Genomic DNA, 27,748 nt, shown 5'->3' with positions numbered 1-27,748 from the left:
TAATTGTGCCGGCTGGGCTGAGGAGGGTGCGGGTGCCGGCTCCATGCCCCCAGGCTGCGCATCTCCTGGCAAGTTGGCAGAAGCGTGAGACGCTGTTGCAGCGATTGTTCTAATCGGCACCTGTGCTTAAGCAGTTTGGAGATGGTTCTGTCTGAGCTGCTAGGCTGAGCGTTGGGCTTGACCGTCGGTCGCTGGAAACAAGGGTCGGAGGAAGGAGCTGAGTCTTGGGGGCCGTGGCGGGGAGTCATTGGGGCACTACTCTCAGATCTGCCCCACGGGCTGATGTGATTTGGGGGGAGTCGATTCCCCTTTCTCTTCCTCAGCCTCCCCACATCTATTGTCAGGGGAGTGAAGCCAGTTAGGGGGAGAGGTTTTGTGCACCCCACAGGCCAGGCCGGGCTGTGAGATACAAACTGTGTCCCAGGGGACCGAGCCAAGGCCCCGTCTGGACTCTCCAATGCAGGAGCATTTCAACCCCAACCCACTGGAACAGGCAGGCGCAGCTTCAAACAGAGATTCCCTGCTCCGTTCATTGCCTCTGGGACACCTGGCGTCGGCCACTGTCTGCAGACAGGGCACTGGGGTACATGGACCTTTGGTCTGCCCCAGAGGGGCCGTTCCCATGTTCTTATGGAAAACTAGTCGGAGATTTTGCACACAAAAAAGCCCACGGTGGAAGCTTTGTTTGTCTTCGGGCTTCGGCACTGCGGGGAGGTCCCGTTGTCTGACCCCCCATGGACTAGGGATGGACATTGGGTTTTCTTTCCAGTTGGAAGTTGAGGGTCGTGAAGAATCCCCTGACTCCGGGAGCTGGGGCTTTGTGGAGAACCCCTGCGAGGAGGCAGCCCCACAACGGGAGGGAAGCAGAGCTGGGCCCAGGAGATGCCTGCCTGGGCTAGGTTTAACGTCCTTAGACCCAGATGTCTGAGAACATCTGGTCTACGGGCTCTGTAACGGTCTGGAGTGAAGAACCACCGAGGGTCGGGGGCAGGGGCCGATTTTCCCTCGGTATGACGTGGCGGGGGGAGCGATACGGTCACAGATTGGAGACTGACCTCTCTGGTCCGGATAGCTCAGGATCCCGCAGGGGCTGCTGCGGAGCGAGCGAACGGCCCAGGGCGGCCGATGAGTGATCTGTCCCCTGCCGTGTGATTTAGGGGCACCCCGTGTGGGCTGCATCCCGAATCCTTTTGGCGAATCGCCAGTGACAGAGCTGTCCTCCGAGAATTTCTCGACTTCTTTTCTGAACCCTGCTACCCTGCCGGCCTTTGCAACATCCCCAGGCAGGGAGTCCCACAGGTTAGCTGGGCTGTGGGGCGGAATACTTCCTTGCCTTGGTTTTCAGCCTAGTAACGTCACTGGGGTAACCCCCTGGTTCTTGTGGTACATGAAGAGGTAAATGACACTTCCTCCAGCCCATTCCCCGCTGTGCAGACCCCCGCTAGCTGGCTCTTTTATCAGCGGAACAAGTCCGATCTTTTTCATCTTTCCTCGTAGAATCCCAGGGCGGGCAGAGACCTCAGGAGTCATGAGTCCGGCCCCCTGCCCAAAGCAGGACCGACCCAACTCAATCAGCCCAGCCAGGGCTTTGTCAAGCCTTAAAAACCTCTCGGGATGGAGATTCCACCCCCTCCCTAGGGAACCCGTCCCAGTGCCTCACCGCCCTCCTAGGGAAACAGTTTGTCCTAATCTCCAACCTAGACCTCCCCCACTGCAACTTGAGCCCATTGCTCCTTGTTCTGCCACCTGCCACCGCTGAGAACAGCCTCTCGCCAGCCTCTTTGGAGCCCCCCTTTGGGGAGTTGCAGGCTGCTCTCAAATCCCCCCTCCCTCTTCTCTTCTGCAGACTGAACAAGCCCAAATCCCTCAGCCTCTCCTCGTAGGTCATATGCTCCAGCCCCCAAATCGTTTGTTGCCCTCCCCTGGACCCTCTCCAGTGCGTCCACACCGGTTCTAGAATAGAGGCCCAGAATAGACTCATAGACTCATAGACCACTAGAGCTGGAAGGGACCTCGTGAGGTCATCAAGTCCGGTCCTCTGCCCTCCCGGCAGGACCAGGCACCGTCTAGATCATCCCTGAGAGTCGTCTCCTAACCTGCTCTTAAACATCTCCAGCGCTGGAGAGTCCACAACCGCCCTGGGCAACTTATTCCGGTGTTTAACCACCTGACAGTTGGGAAGTTTTTCCTAATGTCCAACCTCAACCTCCCTTGCTGCAGTTTAAGCCCGTTGCTTCCAGTCCTAACTGACACCATACCCCAGCCGTGGCCTCACCAAATAAAGCAGAATTACGATTTCCCTAGATCTGCAGGCAATGCTCCTCCGACTGCACCCTAACATGCCGTTCACCTTCTTGGCTACAGGGGCACCCTGTTGACTCGGGTCTAGCTTCTCATCCACTGTCATCCCCAGGTCCCTTTGTTGGTCCATACCCTTAATCGTTTTGGTTGCCCTTCTCTGTATTTTCCCCCGGTTCTAACGTATCTTTATGAAGACGGGCCAGCCAGCCCTGCACGCCGTGTTCAAGCTGTGGATGTATTTCGGGGCATTATGACATTCTCTGTCCTAGTCTCGGGTCCCTTTCTGAACGGCTCCTAACACTCCGGTGGCTCTTTTGACGGTGGCTAACCACTGATGTTTTCAGGGAACTCTGAACAAAGACTCCCAGATCGCCCTGGAGTGAGAACAGCCCCAGGAGAACCCCTCCTTTGGTCCGTCGTATTGGGGTTAGGGGTTGCCCTGTGCGACGGTGCATCCGGGACCCCCCCGATCCTGCGCCCCCGTAGCAGCGAGAGCAGACTCGAATAGAGAGGGTTTATTGCTCCTCCAGAGTACAGCACAGCACGGACGTGATGTGGTTACCGGAGGCAGGGCCAGGATGCCTCAGACCCCTGGGGTTCGGCGTCCATCACCCTGTCAATTCTCAGCACTCAGCTTAGTCCTTCTCTTCATGTTTCCCAGCCAGAAACTGCCTCTCCCCCCAGGTGTTCGTCTCCGCCTCCCTTCCTTTATCTCTCTCTCCGGGAAGAGCCTTGTTATCTGCTCAGGTTGGGACTAGATGCCTGGACCGATCCACACGCGGGTGAGTCCGTGGGAATCACACCTCACGGCACAGGGGAACGCCGGGTTACAGAGCAGACGCCCCCCCCTATGTCGCACCATGTGCATCACTTGGCGTTTCCCGGTGCTGGATTCCAGCTGCCATGGTGTTGCCCCGTCAGCCGGCTTGGTGCGGCTCCTTTGGCACGGCTTTGGGCTTGCCGATCGTGGCGAGATTGGGATCGGTTCCCTGCTCCGTACTAGGACCGTCCCGCTCACCCGCTCTGGGCTCAAGAGCCTTGGGGGAGAGACCTGGCATGACGGCATGTCAGGGAGCCCCCGACCCTGCACCCCATCCGCAGCCAGATGTGACTCTCAGCCGGCCAGTAGCATGGAAGCGTTCATTGCTTCTCAGAGACACAGTGTAGCATAGGAGCAATGTGAGCTCAGGCATTGAGAGCAGACGCCTTCTTCCTCATGGGCCCTGAACCCCCCTTTCCTGATCCCAGTCTGCTCTCCTCATCCTACCCAGCCGAGACTAACTCACCCCCACAGCCTCTGCTCCCTCCCCCCAGGCAGCCCCGCCTCCTCCATCGTCCTCCTTCCAGGCCCAAGGTGCTATATGCGGTCACCTGGGCCTCAGGAGGTGAGAGACTGCCCATACTTCCCCAGTGAGTCACCCCCAGCCTCCTCCTCCTCATGCAGCTAGTGCTGCAGGGTCTGGGGAAACTGAGGCACGCCCCCCCCCCCCACACACACACAGTACCACTACAGAGCAGCATAGGACAGTAGGATCACATAGAACCCCTTAAGACATACAGGCTGTGTCTACACTGGCAAGTTATTCCGGAAAATCAGCCGTTTTTCCGGAAAAACTTGCCAGCTGTCTACACTAGCCGCTTGAATTTCCGGAAAAGCACTGACGATCTAATGTAAAATCATCAGTGCTTTTCCGGAAAAACTATGCTGCTCCCGTTTGGGCAAAAGTCTTTTTCCGGAAAACTGTTCCGGAAAAGGGCCAGTGTAGACAGCACGGTAGTGTTTTCCGCAAAAAAGCCCCGATCGCGAAAATGACGATCGGGGCTTTTTTGCGCAAAAGCGCGTCTAGATTGGCCACGGACGCTTTTCCACAAAAAGTGATTTTCCAGAAAAGCGTCCGTGCCAATCTAGACGCGCTTTTCCTCAAATGCTTTTAACGGAAAACTTTTCCGTTAAAAGCATTTGCGGAAAATCATGCCAGTCTAGACGTAGCCACAGTGAATGCAACACCAGAGCGAACACGGGATTACAAAAGTAGACAGCCCCCCCCCCCACTATGTCACACCTTGCCAAAGGCTTTCTGAAAGTCCAAGTTCACGCCATCCACTGGATCCCCCCCCTTGTCCTCAGGCTCACTGGCCCCCCCCCCAGAGAAGCCTAGTAGATTGGTGAGGTCTGATTTCCCTTTGCAAAAGCTGTGTAGATTCCTCCCCAACATGCTTTGCGTCTCCATGTGGCTGATCGTCTGGTCTTTGCAACTGTTTAGCCTAATTGGCCGGGTACTGAGGTTTGCCTTCCTGGCCTGTAATTTCCGGGATCAGCTCTGGAGCCTTTTGGAAAAGTCAGTGTCCCATTTGCCCTCGGCTACTCACCCGATAGAGAAGTTTATTTCAGTGATAGGTTCAATGCCACAGCTAGCCGTTCCGCCACTTCCTATTTGAGGTCCTGCCAAATTCTTGGGGGAAGCCCCTCCAGGCCGGGTGACTTATTCCTGGATAATTTAACACCTTGTTCCAAAACCTCCTGCACTGACATCTCACGCTGGGACAACTTCTCAGACTTCTCCTGTGAAGTGAACAGGTCAGGTGTAGGCAGGCAAGTCGACCGTCTGGCTGGGCCCCTAGGCAAGGTGTGGGGGCGGAGTCTGGCTCTGTGCTCCTGGAAGGGGCGGGGCCTTGGGAGTAAGGGGTGGGGCCTTGGGAGTAAGGGGCGGGGCCTTGGGAGTAAGGGGCGGGGCCAGTGCAGCTGGCCCTCGAGGCCACCTGGACAGTACACGCTTCTGTAGTGTGGGCACTAAGAACTTTGCAGTGCCATTTTTGGCCTGCCTGGTTAGACTTCGACATGTGATTCACCAGAGTTTATGCTCCTTTCTATTTCCTCAGTCAGATTTGACTTCTACTTTTTTAAGGGTCTGTTTCTGTCCCTAAGGGCTTCTTTTACGCTGCTGCTCAGGCATAGTGGCGGGTTGTTTGGGGTTTTGTTTGGGGGTGCTTTTTGGGCCCTCTTGCGGTCTTCCTTTTTAAATTTGGGTTGTACAGTGAGCCCTCGCTACTTCGCGGTTCGACCATCGCGGATTCACGACTTCGCGGACTTTTTTTATATCCGTATCATATCGTGCTTGCCTATTGTCTTTATACTTTCATATCATTCGTCATTACAGATGGCTTTTGTGCAGCATTAAAGAATGATATGGAATTACAATACAGTATAGGCTAATCACAGGGGAAACTTTGTAGGGGGTGGGGGGACCTATCGGTTTCTATTTACAGTACGTAAATATGGTGTCCCTACTTCGCGGATTTTCAGCTATCGCGGTCGGGTTTGGAACCTATCTACCGCGATAAACGAGGGTTCACTGTACACATTGCTGGAGCCTCTGTTATGATGTTTTTTCAAAGTCTCCCTGCAGCTTGCAGGCATTTCGCTCTTGCGGCTGCTCCTTTTATGGCTGCTTAAGAAGTCTCCCCATTTTTGTGGCGTTCCCCTTTTTGAAATGAAATGCTGCTCTGCTCATCTGTGATGTTTTCTTCCCTGCAAGAATGCTCAGCCCGGTTAGCGCTGGTAAGTGACTGTGGGAAACACCAGAGAGGGTCCAGAGAACAAGCACAAAAATCACAGAATTGTAGGATTGAAAGGGACCTCGAGACGGTCATCAAATCCAGTTCCCCAGGACTAAGTATTAACTAGCCAGTGTTTCTGAACCGGCGGTATGAGTACCCTTAGGGTCACCACAACTGAAAATTGGAGAAAACTGAATTTTTGTTTTAAGTTGTACTGCTTGTTATTATTTTTGTACTTTTTACACCCAAAAATTGAATCACCCTCCCAGCTACGATTAAGTCGTTTAAACAAATGCGTTGCAATGGTAGGAAAAAAATGGTGTGTCTGAAAACTGTAGGTACTGGGGTACTTATACTTTTTTTTTAAGGGGTACTATAGAAAATAAGGCTGAGAAATACTGAACTAGGCCATCCCTGACCGGTGGCAATAACCTTTTTGGACTTGAAAACTGTTTTCATGCTCCCCCCCTCCCCCCCCCCACTTAGTCCTTTCTTCTCCAGACTAGACAAACCCAATTTTGGAACCTTTCCTCGGAGGTCACATTTTCTAGACCTTCAATCAGCCAAGGCACAAATGAGCCAAGGGTTGGGGAAAAATGCCTGACAATGCAGGTTTGAACGTTTTGCTGGTGTAGATCGGTGTGTGTAACGTCTGTAGCTGATAGAGCCTCAGGTTGTCGGGTAGATGACAACTCCCTGGCTGCAAAAACTTGCTGGGAACTTGCATGAGTGATACTAACAAAAACTCTTCTGCCAGTAGGCACTGGGCCTCCGTCAGTTTGCTGGTCCATGAGAACAGATTCCTTTGGCAGATGCCGTGAGTCAGGTTGGGCTGAGTGCCGGATGAATTTGTGGGTCTGCAGGAGGCCAGACATGAGGTTCGGGTGGTCCCAAAACGGACCACTCTCAGATCATTGCCAGTGGGGCGTGGAGGAGATTGGGAGCTAAGGAGCCTGCTCAGACCTGGTGGATCTTGTGCAAACAGACCTGCTGGGGATCCAGAGATGTGCTGGCAAATCAAAGCTCCTTCAGCATCTCTATCAGCTTGCTAGGTCAAATGACAAAGGATGATTCTAAGCAAACAACACACGTATGCAGGGACAAGATTAGAAAGGCAAAGGCACAAAACAAGCTCGATCCAGCTGGAGACATAAACGGCAATAAGACGACATTCTACAAATATATTAGAAGCAAGTGGAAGACCAAGGACAGGGTAGGCCCATTGCACAGTGAAGAGGGAGAAACAATAACAGGGAACTTGGAGATGGCAAAGGCGCTTAACGACTTCTTTGTTTCGGTTTTCATCAAGAAGATGGATGGTGACAGGATGCCTAGCATAGTGAATGCTAGTGGGAATGGGGGAGGTTTCGAAGTTAAAATAAAAAAAGAACAAATTAAAAATCACTTCGAGAAGTTAGATGTCTGCAAGTCACCAGGGCCTGATGAAATCCATCCTAGAATACGCCTTTGGCGATCATCTTTGAAAAGTCGTGGAAGTCGGGAGAGATTCCAGAAGACTGGAAAAGGGCAAATCTAGTGCCCATCTATAAAAAGGGAAATAAGAACAACCCAGGAAACTACAGACCAGTCAGTCCCTGTGACAGGGAAGATAATGGAGCAAGGAATTAAGGAATCCATCTGCAAATATCTCTAAGATAATAAGGAGATAGGTAACAGCCAGAATGGATTTGTAAAGAAGAAATGATGTCAAACCAATCTGATAGATTTCTTTGAAAGGGTAACAAGTCTTGTGGATAAGGGAGAAGTGGTGGACGTGGGACGCCTAGGGTATGTCTCCACTAGCCCCCTAGTTCGAACTAGGGTGGCTAATGTAGGCATTCGAAGTTGCAAATGATGCCCGGGATTTAAATATCCCGGGCTTCATTTGCATCTTCCCGGACGCCGCCATTTTTAAATGTCCCTTAGTCCGAACTCGGTGCCTGCGGCTACACACGGCACGGAGTAGGTAGTTTGAATTGGGATCTCTAATTCAAACTATCGTTACTTCTCGTGGAGACATACCCCTAGACTTTAGTAAGGCATTTGACATGGTCTCACACACCTTCTTCTCAATAATCTAAAAAAATACAACCTAGATGGGGCTACTGGAAAGTGGGAGCAAAACTGGCTGGATAACCATTCACAGAGAGTAGTTATTAATGGTTCACAGTCATACTGGAAGGGCATAACAAGTGGGGTTCTGCAGGGGTCTGTTTTGGGACCAGTTCTGTTCAATATCTCCATCAACAATTTCAAGATTGGCATAGAGAGCACATTATTAAGTATGCAGATGATCCCAAGCTGGGAGGGGCTTCAATTGCTTTGGCGGATAAAGTCAAAATTCAAATGATCTGGATAAACTGGAGAAATGGTCTGAGGATGAACTTTAATAAGGACAAATGCAAAGTGCTCCACTTAGGAAGGAACAATCCGTGTCACACATACAGGATGGGAAGCGACTGTCTAGGAAGGAGCACAGCAGAAAGGGATCTAGGGGTCATAGCGGACTACAAGCTAAACAGGAGTCAACAGTGTGACGCTGTTGCAAAACAAGCAAACATGATTCTGGGCTGCATGAGCAGGAGTGTTGTGAGCAAGACACGAGAAGTCATTCTTCCGCTCTGCTCTGTGCTGATTAGGCCTCAATTGGAGTATTGTGTCCAGTTCTGGGCACCGCATTTCAAGAAAGATGTGGAGAAATTGGAGAGGGTCCAGAGAAGAGCAACAAAAATGATGAAAGGTCTAGAACACATGAGCTATGAGGCAAGGCTGAAGGAATTGGGCTTGTTTCATTTGGAAAAGAGAAGACTGAGAGGGGACATGAGAGCAGCTTTCAAGTACCTAACAAGGTGTTACAAGGAGGACAGAGAAGAATTGTTCTCCTTGGCCTCTGAGGATAGGACAAGAAGCAATGGGCTTAAACTGCAGCAAGGGAGGCTTAGGTTGGACATTAGGAAAAACTTCCTGTCAGGTGGTTAAACACTGGGATAAGTTGCCTAGGGAGGGTGTGGAATCTCCATCCCGGGAGATATTTAAGAGCAGGTTAGACAGACACCTGTGAGGGGTGATCTAGACTCTAGACTGTGCTTGGTCCTGCCATGAGGGCAGGGGACCGGACTCGATGACGCCTCGAGGTCCCTTCCAGTCCTAGGATTCTATCAGTGCCAGTCTGGCGGTGATGGGGCACTGTCTGTCTGTTTTCCTGCCCCCAGCTGGGCCAACAGAGTGAATCCAATGGTGCTACTGGGACACCTGTTTCCAGGCCCAGCGCCTGGGTATGAGAAGGCAAGGCAGAAGAGCCTAGTGGTTAAGACACTGGGCTGGGATGCGGAAGCTTTGGGTTTGAGTCATGGCTTTGCTGCAGATCCTTTCTGGCCTCCTGGGATCAGGTTACCCAACGCCCTGCACCCGAGGGGGAGTTGGAGCACTGAGGTCTGCCCCAAACTCTCTGACCCCCGCAGAGGAGTTAACCCTTCCCCGGACGAGTGACAGTGCGAGCAACTGGGGGCAGGGTCCGTGTCTCATTGTGTGTTTGGGCAGAGCCTGGCACGACGGGGTTCTGATCTCGGCCGGGGTCTGGGCAGCGCCTGGCACGACGGGGCCCTGATCTTGGCTGGGGACTGGGCAGTGCCCGGCACAACGGGGCCCTGATCTCGGCCGGGGTCTGGGCAGCGCCTGGCACAATGGGGCCCTGATCTCGGCTGGGGTCTGGGCAGCGCCTGGCACAATGGGGCCCTGATCTCGGCTGGGGTATGGGCAGCGCCTGGCACGACGGGGCCCTGATCTTGGCTGGGGACTGGGCAGTGCCCGGCACAACGGGGCCCTGATCTCGGCCGGGGTCTGGGCAGCGCCTGGCACAATGGGGCCCTGATCTCGGCTGGGGTATGGGCAGCGCCTGGCACAAGGGGGCCCTGATCTTGGCTGGGGACTGGGCAGCGCCTGGCACAATGGGGCCCTGATCTCGGCCGGGGTATGGGCAGCACCTGGCATAACGGGGCCCTGATCCCAGCCGGGGTATGGGCAGCACCTGGCATAACGGGGCCCTGTTTTGTGTTGGGGCCGTGAGGTGCTCCCATGTCCCCGAGCGCCATTACGCCCTTTAATCCTGCCCGCCAGGTGCTGTGCACAGCTGGGGAAGGGGGTTGATCCCAATGGACAATTCTAGGCCTCTGGATAAACCCAGGAGTCCTGTCTCCATGTCACTGTGGCCCCCTAGCTGCTCCTGCCCCCCCGCCTCCGGATCTCCAGGAACTGATCACAGTGCCCTGACCCCCAGCCACATCCCTGGCGCGCTACCGGCCTAGCCCCACAGCCCTGGCTTTCCCTGGCGGCTCGCCCCTCGGCACGGCCTGCACTGGGGGAGGGGGCGGATGTGGGAGAATAGCCGCGCTCCGTGGCTGGCAGCCCGGTGCCTCCTGTCGCCTGGGCACTCAATGCCCCATTGTCCGCAGGGCCTGGGGCCAGCATTGTGTGCGCCGGGCTCGTCTCTGCGTGGGGGGAAGGGGAGGGGGCGTTTAGCTCCTTTCTCGCCTCCTTGCCTGGCGCACAATGGAGGATTATCACGCCACGGATGGCTTGCTTTGCTGTGGAGACGGGCGAGGGAGGACAGGCCTGGGGTCAGGGTTCCTGGGTTCTGTCCCCAGCTCTGGGAGGGGAGTGGGGTCTAGTGGTTGGGGCGGGGGGCAGGATTGGAAGCCACAAATCCAGGGGTCTGTCCCTGGCTCTGGGAGGGGAGTGGGGTCTAGTAGTTAGAGTTAGGACTTGATTTATATATGACCTGTGAAGGGGAAAGGTCCAGAAATTGTAACGCCTGTGCCAGGGTCCCAGTGCAATTTCTCCAGCTGGAAAATGGGGATCGCAGTTTGTCAACACACACTTGGAAATCACATTCAGGAATCATCAGGGTGGGTTGTTTTTTTTTAGCAATTTGGGGTTTTTTCCTTTTGGCTTTGGGCCCACTTTCCTCTGCACCCACGAGGCCTTTCGGGTTGATGTGAGACCTGGGGTTCCCTCTTCAACCCCAGCTTGGCAACACCAGCCTTTAAAGGGGTCTCCAGCAAGCAAGTCAGGGTTCCTCTGTGCCCAGCCTGGGAATGGAAGGGCCTCATAGAGAAGGGCAATTGTGGAGTCCTTGGTTCTATGCCCAGCTCGGGAGGGGAGTGTGAGCTAGTGGTTAGAGCAGGGCTTTTATGCCCTTCCACTTCTGCCCCTGAATTGCTATGTGATACTTGCTCTGGTGCCTCAGTTTCCCCGCCGCTATCACGAGGATGCCAACACCCCTCCCTTTTCTGGCCTGTGTCTTCAGCCTCTGAGCCCTTTGGGCCAGGCATGGCACTCCCCCCACAGCCGGGGGCCCTGACCGGGGCTGGGGCTCTGTGCAGCACCTGGAGCAATGGGGTCCGAGCTGCGGCAGGAGCGCCGGCGCAGTCGTGTTCCGTCTGGCGTGAGATGTGCTGCCGGCAGCGGGTGTGTGGTGGCACGACCGGGAAATTTGTCCCTGGCATTGGAGCCAGTGGAAAAAATCTCTGACTAAACAGTTTTTTCCCGCGGGGATTTGCCGAGTGGAAAGCGAAATGCTCTGTGGGGACGGCTCGCTCGCCCCAAACGTCCCGCGGAAACGAGGCAGGAATCAGCTGGAGCCCGCTAGCCCCCCAGCTCCGCAGCTGGCTGGGCAGGTACCCCGAGCCAGGGCTGGCAGAGCTAGGGCTCCAGGGTGTTCCACAACCCCTGAGCCGGGGCTCCATGCCCTCCCGTGTTCTCGCCGGGTGAAGGGCTGCTTTAGGCTTTCCTCACTCGAAAACATGCCCATGGGATGCCACCCTCCTGGAAAGGGCCCGGTGACCCTGCCGGGGGCTCCCGTGCAAGCTGGAGGCTTTGGTCGAAAAGCATTTTCTATAGGCACTTTAGGATGTCATCAGTGGTTCTCTCCTAGACACCTATAGGTGTAGACACCTATAGACCAGACTAGAGGTTCCTAGAGACCCCCTATAGCCCAGACTAGAGGTGTCTACAGACCCCCTATAGAACAGACTAGAGATATCTAGAGACCCCCTATAGACCGGACTAGAGGTGTCTAGAGACCCCCTATAGACCGGACTTCCATCTATAGGTATCTACTGACTTCCTATGGAATTGGTTCTGCTCTTCCCAGGAATATCAGGGGAGCCCCTATAGAGCCGAGTCGAGAATTTGATCCCCTCTGTGTCTCAGGGCGCCTATAGAACGGGACAGGATTCCCTCCCCCCATAAACACCCCAGGTGCTGAGGTGCTGCAGATGGAGGGGCTGATCCTTCTATAGGGGATTGTGGGGAGCCTGTGGCAGGGGAGAGGGGGTGAGGTTTGAGGATACCCTGCATACCCCCCCAGGTTGGGGGAGGGGAGTTATGGGGGTAACGCCCCCCCGCTCGGGCCAGACTGGATCAGGGGAGAGTGTCTCGGTTGCCAAGTGGTCGCTGGGAGGCCGGTTGCTGCGGCAACCGGGGCCCGCGGGCTGGGCCAGATGGCTGTCATGTGGGAACAGGGAGGGGGGCCAGGCCCTGGGGGTGCGTCTCAGTCCAGCCCCCCCCCCCCGGACATATGTTTGCTGGGGAGGGCGGGGGCCTAAGCTCGTTGTGTGGCGTTAAGACGGATGGAGCTGGGGATCATCCTAATTAGGGGCTTAGCCCGGCTAAGCTGGGCCGCAGCCTGCAAGTGACACCGCCCAGACACAGCTGCCCATGCCGGGCGGGGCTGGGCAGCAGGCCCCGGTCCTGGGGGGGGGTAGCTTCCCTGCATGGCAGCCCCATGAGCCCCAGTGCAAGGGAGCCACAGATGGGCTTCCCGGGGCCTGGGGGGACTCACAGGAGTCCCAGAGTGATCCCCTAATTTCCAGCACCAAGGCAGGGGCACACTGGCCCAGAGCGGCCGAGGGCTGGGGCAGCGGGGGCTGGGGTGGGAGCGATGGGCGCAGGCTGGGAGCGGGCTGGCAATTTCCCGCCGATGGATTCGACGCCTGGCCCAGGGCCGGGGATCATGGCGAGATCAATGGACGGATCAATAGCCTGACAGTCGCCACCAGAGCAGCTGCAGGGGCTGCTCAGCAGAGCGGGGGAAGGGGGACACTGGCGGGGAGGGTGTTCGCAGCATGGGGGATGCTCTAGGGGCTTCAGCCTCTGCCATTGGTCAGCTAATTCCAGCTGGGAGCAGATGTAACCCATTGGGGAATCCTTCCCTGGCAGGCAGTGCTGGGCACTAGGGGGCACTGGGCTGCAGGGGGCAGGGTGGGCACTAGGGGGCGCTGTGCAGCAGGGGCATGGTGGGCACTAGGGGGCGCTGTGGTGCAGGGGGCATGGTGGGCACTTGGGGGTGCTGTGGTGCAGGGGGCATGGTGGGCACTAGGGGGCGCTGTGGTGCAGGGAGCAGGGTGGGCACTAGGGGGCGCTGTGGTGCAGGGGGCATGGTGGGCACTGGGGGCGCTGTGGTGCAGGGGGCAGGGTGGGCACTAGGGGGCGCTGTGGTGCAGGGGGCAGGGTGGGCACTAGGGGGCGCTGTGGTGCAGGGGGCATGGTGGGCACTGGGGGCGCTGTGGTGCAGGGGGCAGGGTGGGCACTAGGGGGCGCTGTGGTGCAGGGGGCAGGGTGGGCACTAGGGGGCGCTGTGGTGCAGGGGGCAGAGCAGGGGCTCAGCAGGGGGGTCCTGACCCCAGTGTTCGAAAGCCCTGGGCACTGCAGGCCGGTCACATGTCAGGGTGCTTTTTGGGGTGGGTGGCAGGGTGGGGGAGGTGAACCGGCCACATTCCCCTGCTCCTGACGGTTTCCTTCGGGCCCTAAGCTGGGGGTCTGGGGGCTGCACACACAGAATTCGCCCGGGGGTCACTGTGCAGCAGGGGGAGCGCTGGGCTGGCCACGGGGTCGGTGGGGCGTGTGGAAAAGCTCCTCCCCGAGCGGCCCAGCCGAGCCGGCAAAGCGGAGCTGGTGCCACCAGCTGACCTGTGCTTTGCCAGGCGAGTGCGTTTCGGTCAGAGGCGTGGGCGGGAGCGAGGCCAATCCCTGCTCGGGCACTTTGCCTGGCCCTCCGTGCAGGCAAGGCCGCTCCCGCGCACCCAGCCTCGTCTACACGGGGAAGTGAATTCAGATTGGGGGGGGGACACAACAGCTGCTTGTGGGCACCTTGTGCTGCATAACTGGCTTGCGTTAAGCTCTGGGAGTTTTGGCCAGGGTCTCTCTGCCCAAGGCTACGCTGCAAAGCTTGGCTGGCAGAGCTCTGCCGATCGGGGGGCTAGGGTGACCCTTGCCCGGCGTGGCAGTGCCAGCAAATGCTCCTAGCATAGATCCAGCCTTAACGCTTGATACTTTCACCCACAGACATGGCCCTTTCTGCAGCCAGCTCCCCTTTGGCTGCAATGTTCCCCTAATTTTTTCCCACCCAGGTGCAGAATAAATTTTGTTGTGTGCACCAAGGCATGTGTGGATGTGCACCATCAAGGCAGGCTGCCGGCTGTGGGCACTCTGCTAATCCGCTGGGTGGCACCTGACTCTGCTCTTGGGGGCTGCCCACGCGCTCAGCTTTCAGGGCACACGGGTGCCAGGGTTCTCGGTGCGCTAGGCCGCTCTGGAAAAAGACACAAAAAACGTTAGGGACAGCGGCGTCCCAACGGCGCCTGCACCCGCCTCTGGGGCACCCCCTGGCGGGAGATGTGTGCCCTCCGCGCAGGGAATTGTGGGAGTTTGGAGGTCACATTCCCACCGGTCCCTCTGCTTCATCCTATGAGGTGTTCTTTGCCGGGCCGGTTTCCAACCCCTCTGTCTCGCCGTCAGACGTGCTGCTGTGGCACAGGTCAGCACGGCTGCTCGGGGAGCAGGGACGGGACGACGGAGCCGTTGGCTGGTCCCCAATGTGGGATTCGGTGGAGAACGGAGAGAACCGAGGAGCCGAGGCGGGATGAAACGGCCTGGCCGCTGCAGACCTGCTGCTCCGAGACGGGCGGCACAGCAGTGCAGCGGCCGGGTCGGGCTGGGGTGCCGCGCCCGCTACTGAATTTTGGGGCGGTCCCATATCCATGTGCTGAGCTCGTCCTCGCTGTCGGTCGATTGGCTGCTGTCCAGCGGGGGTGCAGCGCCGGGCGGGAAGCGAGAGACGGATCGGACAACGGGCTCCTTGAAGCACATCCCCGGGTCCCGCTGCCCCCCGCCCTGCCGCTGAGGAAGGGGGATGCATCCCGGGCTCCGCCAGGGGCTTGCACCGACATTAACATCAGGCGGTTGGAAGGGCCACGACCCTTCACGTCTTTGGGGACTTTCGGACAAGCGGCGGGCAGGCCCATTCCTCACCCCCCACCTGGCCCGGCCTCATCGGGCGAGCGGCAGAGCCTGGCAGCAGCTGACCTTGCAGCAGGCCCTTGGCAGATTAAAAGTCCGTTGGCGATGGAGGCTGGCTCTGGGCCCGGGGCAGGGACTTTCCGCTCTGGCCGACAGGCTGAACGAGGCCGCTGAAGGTAGATCGATCCGACCCTGGAAGGGGATTATGCAACGAAACTGCTTCCCTGGGGAGGGCTCATCGCTTGGGGGCTTCGGAGAATCTACAACCTGTCCTGGAAAACGCTCCCTCACTCTCAGGCCGTGGGAGACAGGCCGGTGCTCATCCAGAGACAGCCCCCCAACCTGACGCAGCCTCCCCACGCCACACCTCAAACACACTTCCCCAGGAACCCCCCCGCAACAAACCTCTGTCCGCACAGCTGCACCCCCGACACCACCGCCACCCCTAACACCCCCAGCTACCACCTCACGGCACAGCCTGCAATGGGATATACGCCAACAAGTGCCAGCCATGGCCCTCTGCCGCGTACATTGGCCAAACCGGACAGGCGCCGCGCAAAGGAGAAATGGACACAAACCAGACATCACACAAACCTGTAAGGGACCATTTTCACCTGCCTGGACACACAGTCATGGATTTACAAGTTACCATCCTGCTACAAAGGAATTTCACTCCCCAATTAGGCAGAGAGTCTGCAGAACTGGAAAGTCTACAAACTTGACACTGTTACCCTGGGCATGAACAAAGCCATTAACTGGTCAGCGCATTACAGAGTCAATTTCTCCTGCCTTTAATACCCGCATTTCCACATCTAAAGCTCTGAATGGGATACATCCAGCCCACTTAATTAGCCTCAGTAACCACTGACAGGTACTTTTTCTGCTGTTCTATATGTCTCTTGGATTCTGTTATTTCCACTCCAACTCATCCGAGGAAGTGGGTCTAACCCACAAAAGCTCATGACTCTGTATATTTCTGTTAGTCGCTAGGGGTATGTCTAGACTACAGCGCTATTTCGGGATAATCCCGAAATAGCATTTTCCGCGGCTTTACCGCACGCCCGTGATTTCGAAATGCAATTGAAATAATGGCTGTGCTATTCCGACGTCTCGGTAAACCTTGTGCCACGGGGATTAAAGGATTTGTCAGAATAGTGCTCTATTTCGAAATCTGGCCCTTGTGTAGACAGCGCCAAATTTTGAAACAGACGATCTCGAAATAAGCTCGAAATAAGCTACGCAATTTGCTCCTCGTTGTTTTTAAAGTGACAGACTAGCACGGCGGCCCCTCTGAGACTTTCTAAGAGAGGGGCTTTAATCCAGCGTCCGGGAGGGATTTTACAGCCGGGGGGGGGGGGGCAGGGTTGGTAGTGGGGCTCAGCTCTGGCCTTGGAATCTGCCAGCTCCATTGCTCATTCCCTCCCATCATGGGCAGAAGAGGAATCTCTCTCACCCTCCTCTCAGCTCCGCTTTAAGACAATGGCTAGAATCCAATCTCATGCTTCCGGGCTGCAGGGATCAGGAAGGAACGTCCCTTCCCTACGGCGCAGCTGAGCCGATGGGTCCGGGCTTTCTCCCCTTCCTTCCTGTGAAGCATCAGAGCTCGGCCACATCTGCTGCTGGGATCCAGGGCAGGTGGGCTGGTGCTCTGGGGGGATGGGGGAGACTGACCCACGGATTAGGGGAGGGAAGGAATTTCCCCCTGGGTCAGATGGGCAGGGATCCTCGGAGGGGGGGGGGTCACCTTCCTCGGCAGCGTGGGGATGGTCTCAGCAAATCAATTCCCTGCCATCGTGTCTCGAGTCGCCCTGCTGTAGCCTTGGCTTGTGGCTGGTTTAGCCAAGATCCAAAGGCTCAGCACAGGGGTGTCTGGGGATGGGGGGAGGAACAGCCCAGAAGTCTGCTCACAGCTGGGTGTTGGGGCCAGGCGCCCGTGGGGGGAAACCAGGGAGCCCGTGGGCCAAGGGGGCCAGACCGAGGCTGGGCATGCAGAGGTGTCTGGCTGCCGGGCACGGTGGATCTGGCGCCCGCAGAGGAGCAGGGCGGGCGGATGCTGGAAGCCGGAGTTGGCTCAGAGTGTCAGCAGGAGGGGCTGATGGGGCAGCCTGGGCCTGGAGGCTCCTGCCATCCTCCGAGGGGGACGTGGCCAGCCTGGGGCAGGCGTGCGGCTGAGGCAGGACTGGGTGGGGCAGGGAAGGGGGCCGCTGATTCTGGGTTCGCTGGTGTCTGTCCTCTCCCCAGCCCGTCCGTCTGTCTCCTCAGCTTGTCGGTCTGTCCCTCCCTGGCCAGGTTGTCTGTCCCCACTCCCTGGTCTGTCTGTCTCTTCCTCACAGCCTATTTGTCCTCCCAGCCTGGCCATCCGTCCCCCTCAGCCTGTCTGTCTGTCCACCTCGGCCCAGCCGTCTGTCCTCCAGCCGTCAGTCCCTCCTGCCCCAGGTTTCATGGGCTGCCGACGTGGCTGCCTGGATGAGTTTTGCCAACAGAGCTTCTCTGGCTTTTCCCTGAGTGTGGGTGGGAGGGCGTCTGTCTGTCTGTCTGTCTGTCTGCTCATGGTGCCCTGCAACATCTCCGCCCCTCTCCCCTGGGCTGAACCGACCACGGTGCCAGGACACACAGCTACCCTCCGGGGTGGCAGCGAACGCCAGGGCATCCTGCCAGATCCCCGCTTGGAAAATCCCCTCCCCACGCAGCACTCGGCCCCCACACCATGCCCCCTGCCAGCGGAGTGCCCCTCCCCCACACAGTGCCCCCGCCTGAGGTGTGCCCCTCCCCCACACAGTGCCCCCGCCTGAGGTGTGCCCCTCCTCCACATAGTGCCCCCTCCCCCCACACCATACCCGCTGTCTGCGGGGTTCCCCTCCCCCACACCATGCCCCCTACCTGTGCCATGCCCCTACCCCCCACAGCACCTTTTCCCCCACACCGTGCCCCCTGCCTGCAGAGTGGTCACCCCCTTCCCCTCTTACCTCCAGCAGATAATCAGCACCATGGAGACCCAGGTGTCCAACGGCCCCACCAGTAACAGCGGCCTCCCCAACGGGCCGCCCCTGAGCGCCAACGGGGCGGCCGACGACAGCAAAACCAACCTCATCGTCAACTACCTGCCGCAGAACATGACGCAGGAGGAGTTCAAGAGCCTCTTCGGCAGCATCGGCGAGATCGAGTCCTGCAAGCTGGTCCGGGACAAGATCACAGGTACCACAGGCTGCAGGGCGGGAGGGAGGGGCCCTGGCAGGGCTGGGGGGTCAGGGCTGGGCTGGCAGGGGCTGTGGGGTGGGAGTGAAGGACACCGGCAGGGCTGGGGAGCGGGCCCTGGGCTGGTGGGGGCTGCGGGGTGGGAGTGAAGGACACCGGCAGGGCTGGGGAGGAGGCCCTGGGCTGGTGGGGGCTGCGGGGCAGGAGCAGGGGGCACCACCAGGGCTGGGGGGATAAGGGCAGGGGGCTCAGGGAAGGGACATGGGGTTCGGGGCCCTTTTAATTCAGCTGAGAGAGGCCACAAACTCAGCCCTCCCCCCCACTCTCATGCTCCCCAAGACCCACCCTCCCCAAAGGATTCCCCCCCCCACGCGCTCACATCTCTCCCCCCTCCCAGGGCAGAGTTTAGGCTACGGCTTCGTTAATTACGTGGATCCCAACGACGCTGACAAAGCCATCAACACCCTGAATGGGCTCAAACTGCAGACGAAAACCATCAAGGTGAGTGGGGGGCCGGGGGTAGAGCGGGGGGGGGGGAAGGGCTGGGAGGTTGGAGGTGGCTGGTTTCAAGGACCAGGAGGGTTGGGGGCTAGCAGAGTAACAGCCCCCCCCAGCAATGGACGGACCCATGGAGTTGGGGGAGCAAGCACCCCACATCCTGCCTCCCCCCAGCGACTTCCAGAGTGAATCCTGCCTCCTGTCCGCAGCATGGAGCTCTGGGCAGGGCCTAGTGGCTAGAGCGGGGGGCTGGGAACCAGGACTCATGGGAGGGGCAGGATGAAGCGTGATGAAGTGGCAGGGGATTGGTTGGTCCCGGAGCCTCTATCTGACCCCTCCCCCTCCCCGGCCCCCCAGGTCTCCTACGCCCGGCCCAGCTCGGCCTCCATCCGCGACGCCAACCTGTACGTGAGCGGCCTGCCCAAGAGCATGAGCCAGAAGGAGATGGAGCAGCTCTTCTCCCAGTACGGGCGCATCATCACCTCCCGCATCCTCGTCGACCAGGTCACAGGTAGGGGCTGGAGCCCGCCCCGGCTCTGGGCGGGGAGTGGGGCCTAGTGGTTAGTGGGGACTCCTGGGTTCTCGCCACGAGCCGAGGGGCCGGATCAATGGAGCGCGGCAGCTTCCGCAGCATCCAGGCCCCTCCTGCACCCCCTTGCTCGGAGCCAGGGGCCGGCGCAAGGCCTGGAGATGCCGAGCCAGGGTCAGTGTGGGATGGGGCCCTGGCTCTGATTTGGGGTGGGGGGATGATCCCCAGGCCTAGGATGCTGGGACAAATCTGGGACACTAAGGAGTGCTCAGAGCCTCCTGCCCTGCTGCATGACTCCCTGCCCCACAGCGCCCCCTACTGACCCCCACGTCCCTGCAGCAAAGGGACCCCACTAGACCCCTGTTCTGCCTCCTGCCCCACAGCGCCCCCTACTGATCCCCACGTCCCTGCAGCAAAGGGACCCCACTAGACCCCTGTTCTGCCTCCTGCCCCACAGCGCCCCCTACTGATCCCCACGTCCCTGCAGCAAAGGGACCCCACTGGGCCCCTGCCCGGCCTCCTGCCCCACAGCGCCCCCTACTGACTCCCACACCCCTGCAGCAAAGGGACCCCACTAGACCCCTGTTCTGCCTCCTGCCCCACAGCGCCCCCTACTGACTCCCACGTCCCTGCAGCAAAGGGACCCCACTGGGCACCTGCTCTGCCTCCTGCCCCACAGCGCCCCCTACTGACCCCCACGCCCCTGCAGCAAAGGGACCCCACTGGGCCCCTGCCCGGCCTCCTGCCCCACAGCGCCCCCTACTGACCCCAACACCCCTGCAGCAAAGGGACCCCACTAGGCCCTGCCTGGCCTCCTGCCCCACAGCGCCCCCTACTGACCCCCACACCCCTGCAGCAAAGGGATCCCACTGGGCCCCTGCCCAGCCTCCTGCCCCACAGCGCCCCCTACTGACTCCCACACCCCTGCAGCAAAGGGACCCCACTAGACCCCTGTTCTGCCTCCTGCCCCACAGCGCCCCCTACTGACTCCCACGCCCTTGCAGCAAAGGGACCCCACTGGGCACCTGCTCTGCCTCCTGCCCCACAGCGCCCCCTACTGACCCCACAGTGCCTCTTTGTGCCACGCCGAGGCCACCCCTGACCTGGCTGTGCTCCCTCGCAGGCGTCTCCCGAGGGGTGGGCTTCATCCGCTTTGACAAGAGGATAGAGGCGGAGGAGGCCATCAAGGGGCTGAACGGGCAGAAGCCGCTGGGCGCCAGCGAGCCCATCACCGTCAAGTTCGCCAACAACCCCAGCCAGAAGACGGGCCAGGCGCTGCTCACCCACCTGTACCAGACCACGGCGCGGCGCTACACGGGCCCGCTGCACCACCAGACCCAGCGCTTCAGGTGAGACGCCGCCGGCCCCTGGGCCCACCAGAGCGAGCCCCTTGCTTGGCCACGCCCTCTTCCGGGGAGCCCCGCCCCTTTCTGGCCATGGCCCCACCCTTCTACTGCTAGCTCCTCCTCCTTGGCCCTGGCCCTGCCCCCTTTTCCTATTAGCTCTTTGCAACCCTTTTTGCCCCACCCCTTCCTCCTTTACTATTAGCACCTTTCCCAGCCCCTCCCATTTCTCTAGTAGTCCCGCCTCCTGTGCACCTGACCCCGCCCCTTGGTCTATTCACTGTCCCTTTTTGCCATTGGCCCCGCCCAGCTGCACACACACTACTCCTGGGGGCCCAAGGAAGAGCTCCAGGTCTTGTGCTCTCCCCCGCCCGGGGCTGGGACTGGTCGGGGGACCCAGCCGGGGCGCTAAGCAGGGTCGGGCTGTGGCTAGGCTGTGGATGGGAGACCTCCCCCCCCTCCAGATGCTGGATTAGGGGCTGGGGGGCAGCCCCTCCTAGAGGAGCAATAAAACGCAGTTCTTAGTAATGTGGGTCGGGGCATCCTGTCCTGGGCTCCGCCCCAGTCTGGGCTCCTCCCTCATTGCCTGCCTCAGGCTGGACAGCCTGCCCCTCCCCAGAGGTGGCTGCATCTCAGTGCTGGGCACATCCTGGTGGGGGGGGGGGGGCGGGTGTCCTGGGATACTGGCAATTCAGAGACCTGAACCACAAGACGAGGGAGTGTAGGTCGGGGGGGGGGGGGGGGTACTGGCTGCATGGGGGGGAAGTGGCTGGGTTCCTCCCCCACCGCCGCTTGGATATGCACACGCATCAGGGTTTTGTTACTGCGGTCCCTGAAGGAGAGTCTCTGGGTCTTAGCCCCCCTTGCCCCCCACACCTTGGGACATGACCCCCTCCGGATCCGGCCTCCTCCCCAAACAGCCATCCCTGGGGGGCGGCAGCATCCCTGCCCCTTAGCACCCCAGTTTCTCCCGCTAGCTCAGGTCTGCCACGAAGCCCGCGCACCCCGTATATGTAACCCGCTTTCCAGCTTTAAAATACCCCCCAGCGGTAACCCCCACCCCCACCCCCACCCCGGACTGCAGCATGGATACAGCCCAGAGGCAGGCCCACCGCACATGTGTGACCCAGGTCACCTCTGCTGGGCAAGCCGCTTGGAGACGCCTGTTTCCACGGGGGTTGCTGGCCGGAGCATGCTCTGTGGGAAAAATGCCACGCCACACACGTGTGCATCCGGCAGAAGGTCCCTGGGCATCGTGCCTGTCCCACACGTGCAGTGTGACAGGTGTGCTGAGCTATTCCATACACGGCGACGTCACACGGCGCACACACCTGACATGCGTGCTGAGGTGCCACGTGCTCTGCTGTGTGATTCGGTGCCTCCCACGCAACCACAACACGGGCCTCCTAGATGGCTCGCCAGGCCCCTGCGTGCCAACGTCGTGGACGGCCACGGGTGGCCGCACCACGTGTGAAACACACAAACCATCGTGGCCGCAGCGTGTGCGCCACGGAACATTCCGGCCACGTGCTGCCACGTGCAACGAACCCGCCGTGTGTGAGTGTGCATTTCCACATGCCACACGCGGGTGCCTTTCCCCGTGCCTCACAGCCTGGCGCACGCGTGCGCCCTGGCACGAGGGATGCGGCCGCCGTGCAAACCCGTGCAGCACAGCCATCACACACACGTGTGCAAGGGAGCCTGTGTTGCATCCCCTGCCACAGCTACACATGCCCCCGACCTTTCCTGACCCATAACCATGTAGGGCCCCCCGCCCGATTTCCAGGGTCAGCTACTAACCAAGGCCTCTCCTCTCCTCTCCCTCTTCCTCCCACAGGCTGGACAATTTGCTAAACATGGCCTACGGCGTTAAGAGGTAAATGCGCCCCCCCCAGCCTGCCCCACCCCCCCAGTCCCAGGCCTAGGAATTAACTAGCCCCCCCATGCCCTCCCCAAGCCCAGCCTTAGAGCAGACCCTCCAACTCCCCCATCCGCCAGCATGGGAGCAGCTGGCCAGTGCTGAATGCCCCCCAAGGGAGCTCCCACGCCAGGGCCTGGGAGGGGGGTCGTGTAGGGGCGGCATCGCTCGATTATTGCCCTCCCTGGAGTCGGGGTCGGATGTTCTTCCGAGCCCCGCTGGCGTGGGGTGTCGGGGGTGGGGCTGGGTCCTAGGCCAGGCAGGGGTCCCGGTGGAGGGGGAACGCCTGGGCCCGGGGGGACGCGGAGCCTGGGGACTCGCAGCGGGAACGCGAGGGCTTTGCGGGGCCGCCAGAGCCGGGGCTGCTTCGGTTCGTCCCCAAGGGGCACAGGGGCCTTCGTGTCGGGGCCCAGCAGGGCCCGGCCACCCCAGCTGGGCCCACCTTGCTGGGCCACGGAGCCCAGAGCCAGGCCCCGGCCGTGCCAGGCACTGCCCAGGCCAGGGACGATGCAACAGACACAGGCTGGCTCCTGAGCGGCCAGGCCACTTGGGGAGCCTGGGGCGGGGGAAAGGCCAGGCAGGCCGGAGCTGCCCAGGCGGGGGCGGGGCGGTTGCCCTCCAGTGGATTTGCTGTGGGGGAGGCCAGAGCGCACTCAGATCCAGGCACCAGGCTCCCTCGAACCCCAGCCCCCCGGAGCTGAGTTTGGTGGGGGCCTGGCTAAAATGTAGGGCCCCTCTGCCCAGGCACCGGGGGGGGGGGGGGGGGCTGGCTAAGGTGGAACCCTGCTCCCTGTGCCCCGGTGGGTGGGTCCTTGTGCCCCATGTCGCACGGGTGGGTCCCTGCTCCCCATGCCTTGGCCATGTGCCCCATGTCCCACGGGTGGGTCCCTGCTCTCCATGCCTCGGCCATGTGCCCCATGTCCCACGGGTGGGTCCCTGTGCCCCATGCCCCGCAGTTGGGTCCCTGCTCCCTGTGCCCTGGTGGGTGGGTTCCCGTGCCCCGATGGGGGGGTCTCCATGCCCCGGCAGGATGTCCCTGTACCCCGGTGGGGGGTCCCCATGCCCCGGTAGGTAGGTCCCTGAGACCCAGCAGGTACATCCCCGAGACTCAGCAGGTAGATCCCCGTGCCCTGGCAGGGGGTCCCCGTGCCCCAGCAGGTTGTCCTCGTGCCCCGGCGGGGGGTCCCCGTGCCCCGGCAAGTTGTCCCCGTGCCCCGGCGGGGGGTCCACGTGCCCCAGCAGGTTGTCCCCGTGCCCCGGCGGGGGGTCCCTGTGCCCCAGCAGGTTGTCCTCGTGCCCCGGCGGGGGGTCCCCGTGCCCCGGCAAGTTGTCCTCGTGCCCCGGCGGGGGGTCCCCGTGCCCCGGCAAGTTGTCCCCGTGCCCCGGCAGGTTGTCCTCGTGCCCCGGCGGGGGGTCCCCGTGCCCCGGCAAGTTGTCCCCGTGCCCCGGTGGGGGGTCCCCGTGCCCCGGCAAGTTGTCCCCATGCCCCGGCGGGGGGTCCCCGTGCCCCGGCAAGTTGTCCCCATGCCCCGGCGGGGGGTCCCCGTGCCCCGGCAAGTTGTCCCCATGCCCCGGCGGGGGGTCCACGTGCCCCGGCAAGTTGTCCCCGTGCCCCGGCGGGGGGTCCCCGTGCCCCGGCAAGTTGTCCCCGTGCCCCGGTGGGGGGTCCCCGTGCCCCGGCAAGTTGTCCCCATGCCCCGGCGGGGGGTCCCCGTGCCCCGGCAAGTTGTCCCCATGCCCCGGCGGGGGGTCCCCGTGCCCTGGCAAGTTGTCCCCGTGCCCCGGCGGGGGGTCCCCGTGCCCCAGCAAGTTGTCCCCGTGCCCCGGCGGGGGGGTGCTGCGCTCCCGTCCAGCCCACGCCCGCCCGCCGCCCGGACGCCCGCGTTACACCCAGTGTAGTCCCCTCTCCTTGATCTCCAGGTTCTCGCCCATCACCATCGACAGCATGGCCAGCCTGGCCAGCGTCAACCTGACGGGCGCCTCCAGCGGCGGCTGGTGCATCTTCGTCTACAACCTGTCGCCCGAGGCGGACGAGAGCGTCCTGTGGCAGCTCTTCGGGCCCTTCGGCGCCGTCACCAACGTCAAGGTGATCCGCGACTTCGCCACCAACAAGTGCAAGGGCTTCGGCTTCGTCACCATGACCAACTACGAGGAGGCCGCCATGGCCATCGCCAGCCTCAACGGCTACCGGCTGGGCGACCGCATCCTGCAGGTCTCCTTCAAGACCAGCAAGCAGCACAAGGCCTGAGCACGGGGCCACGAGGGAGGAGAGAGGAGCCGCGGCAGAGGCCGGGCAGTCCCCCCCCGACACTGCCCCCCATGGAAAGAGAGACAACCCCCCCCCCCGGCCGCCAGCCCCGCGGCGGGCACCGTCTTCCCCCCGAAGCCCCCGGCCCGTGGCCGGCACCGTCCCTCCGGCCCCGTGCCAAGCGCGCCCTCGACGGCGGAAGGAAGGGAACGTCTCGCCGCCTCGGCCCAGGGCGGACAGCGAGCAGGTCCCCGCCTGCCCCCCCGCGAGGCAAACGTAAGCCTGAGCTCCGCCCCCCCGGGACTGTGCCCCACGGTGTCGCGAGAACCCCCTGGGCAGAGGAGGAATTGGGAGGGGGGAGGGGGCCCCCCCATTCGACGAATTCCAACCCCTCTCTCTGTCTGGGGGGGCCTTCCCCCCGCAGCCTGGCCCCCTGCTAGCCATTGTGGGGTTCCCCCACCTGCCCTGAGCGCCCTCCCCCCAATACTGTTCCCCCTTCTCTCCTCCGGGGACTCCTGGCAGAGCGCTCAGCTGTGATCGGCAGGCGCCCGCTGGGCTGCAGGGCAGCTGGGTGAGGGGTTATGGGGGGGAGGGGCACCAGAGGGCGGGGGTGCGGGGATGGGTTGAGTTGCTGAAAAGGGGGCCAGGCTGGGAGGAAAATGTTGCCCTGAGCCCTCCCTCCTCCCCCCGAGGCTCCTAGCCTCCTGGCGGTGGGGCTGCCTGAGAGACGATGGGGGAGTTGGGCTCTGAAACAAACCAGGACCCATCCCGGAGCAAGGGGGGAGAAGATGGGTTTGCCACTGGCTGCTGGCCAGCTGCTTCTAGCCAGGGGCACCCCGAGATCTGCTCCCCCCTTTGCCCTCAGCACAGAAGAGCCCTCGGGAGGGGCCGTGGAGCGTGTTTGCAAAGCAGACTCCTGCTTGCACCCGTGCGGGGGGCTCAGGGCAGCCGTGGGTAGAGCCCCGACCCCGGCAAGGCCTGTGGGGGTGGGGGGGAGGGGGCATTTGGGTGATTATCTTTAAGCTCCAGGCCTGTGTCTCTTCCAGTCCCGACTCAACGGCTCTGCCGCAAGGGCTGGAGAGTCCCAAGGGCCTGGCACCTGGGGCCAGTGGGGTCTTGGTGCCAAAAGCAGAGCATGAGCGTAAACCCTGTCAAATCAGCGTGAAGGCCGTGCCCACGATTTGAAGGCCACGCCCACTTGGCTGGAAGGCCACACCCCCTCAGCAGGCCGGCCACGCCCACACGGTGTTGCACTCTGTCCCCCTCTAGCGGTGGCTGGATCACGCACAGAGGTGGAAGAGGCCGTGCGGACTTGTCTGACAGCGCTGGGGGCGGGGAGTTAGCGGCCCATGTTAAGGACGCAAGGGACCAGGTGCCGGGCCCACAGCTGGCACCCCCTCCACCGGCCCGGTGTCAGCCTACCCCTGGCCTGGCTCTGAGAGCGTCCCCATGCCCTCCTTTTGCGCTCAGCGCTGTTCCCCGCATCCCCGGGGGCTGGTGTGGCTGTCGCACGCGCAGTCGCACGGGCAGTTCACACGTGTGTGTCGGCTGCTGGAAATTCGTGCCGTCCAGGAGGAGTGCCTGGGCTTTTGCCTCAACGGCTGGGCTGCCCTATTAGCATGGGCTCCGGGGCCCGAGGCCTAGGGGCTGCGTTTTGAAAGGCATTTGTGGTGCCTGGCAGGGTTTTGAGATGCTGCGTCGGTCAATGGCAGTGGGAGAGGGGTACGTAGCCTCAGTGCCTTTGAGGATCTGGGGTCAGGTGCCTTCCTGTAGGTGCCTAACCCCCTTGGACGCCCTTGGAGGCTCTGAGCCACAGCAGTCTGTGTCTCATTGCAATGGGGGCTGCTGAATTGATTTTGCAAATGGATCCCTCCTCGTTCCCTGCGCCCCTAAAGAGCCCTGATCCCCATGCAGCATAACCCCTTTCCCCACTGCACCCCACCCCTCCATGCAGTCCTCAGACTGCCTGTTGCTTTCTTTCCAAAATTGCCATGAGCAAAACGGGGGAAGGGAGGGGGAGGTGCAAAGGGATGGTTAAATAAACGGATTGAACTCATTTGAAAAGCAAGAGAAAGTCCCCCCCCGCCCCTCTCCAGCCCCTCTGTTAATTTATTTCCTATAGAACGGTTGTTTTTTTTGTTGCCAAAAAGGGGTGGGGCGAGGGGGAAAGGGGCAGGGCTTCCTCTCTCAGCTCGTGAACGAACAAATGAAATAAAATAATAATAATAAATAATAATAATAAAAAGGCTGAAAACAGAAATAATAATAAAAAACCAACAAAAAAATGGGAAAAAAATCTATTTTTATAAAAAAGGGAAAAAAACCAACCTCGCTGGGAATTTTTACTGGGATTCTTGAACTTGACACACACAAAAAGCAAATAAAAAGAAGAGAAAAATCTTTTTTGTTTTTAACAAAGAGGTTCCGTGATTGCCCGCCTCCGGGCCAAGAAGGGACTGGAAATGGTTGTTTTCTTTCATTGGGTTTCTTTTCAGAAGGAGGGGGGGGCCATGCGTACTCATGATCGTTACCGAGGATATTTTTTTATTTGACATGTGACAACTGAAAAACTCCCCCAAAAAACCAAAACAACAACAAAAATAAAACCTAGCTGAAAAAAGCAAGGACAAATTCTAGACGAGGATTTTAAAAACGCCCCAAACTAACCAGAAATTCACTTGATTTCATCCAAGGAGCACGTGCTTCCTAAGTTTACACCCAATTTCATATTTTTTAAAAAGCCCCACGATTTCTTCCTTCCCCTTGTTTGTCGGGGTGAAAACCTTTGGCGGCTTGTGAACGTTTCTTATTGATTTCTTGTGTGTATCATAGTCGTGCCTCGGGGCGCTCAGCCTGGATCA

The 27,748-nt window shown here is 60.1% G+C and overlaps 1 protein-coding gene across 4 annotated transcripts in view; it reads left to right on the top strand.

The window, feature by feature from the left end:
- Window positions 1–26,564, top strand: part of ELAVL3 (ELAV like RNA binding protein 3) — a 35,215-nt gene extending 8,651 nt beyond the window's left edge. Inside the window, exons 2-7 of one of the 4 annotated variants that reach the window (XM_075902344.1) lie at window positions 18,132–18,351; window positions 18,749–18,852; window positions 19,207–19,360; window positions 20,502–20,727; window positions 22,559–22,597; window positions 24,539–26,564. In XM_075902344.1, the coding sequence (XP_075758459.1) occupies window positions 18,132–18,351; window positions 18,749–18,852; window positions 19,207–19,360; window positions 20,502–20,727; window positions 22,559–22,597; window positions 24,539–24,887 (1,092 nt within the window). In that variant the 3' untranslated portion in view covers window positions 24,888–26,564. Of the gene's footprint in view, window positions 1–18,128; window positions 18,352–18,748; window positions 18,853–19,206; window positions 19,361–20,501; window positions 20,728–22,558; window positions 22,598–24,538 lie in introns of all 4 variants that reach the window. The other 3 variants (XM_075902345.1, XM_075902343.1, XM_075902346.1) reach the window with 3 other exon arrangements.
- The last annotated feature ends 1,184 nt before the right edge of the window (window positions 26,565–27,748 follow it).

This window comes from Pelodiscus sinensis, chromosome 19 (assembly GCF_049634645.1).
Source record: "Pelodiscus sinensis isolate JC-2024 chromosome 19, ASM4963464v1, whole genome shotgun sequence".
Classification (NCBI taxonomy): Eukaryota; Metazoa; Chordata; order Testudines; family Trionychidae; genus Pelodiscus; species Pelodiscus sinensis.
This window is presented reverse-complemented; position numbering and strand designations above follow the sequence as displayed.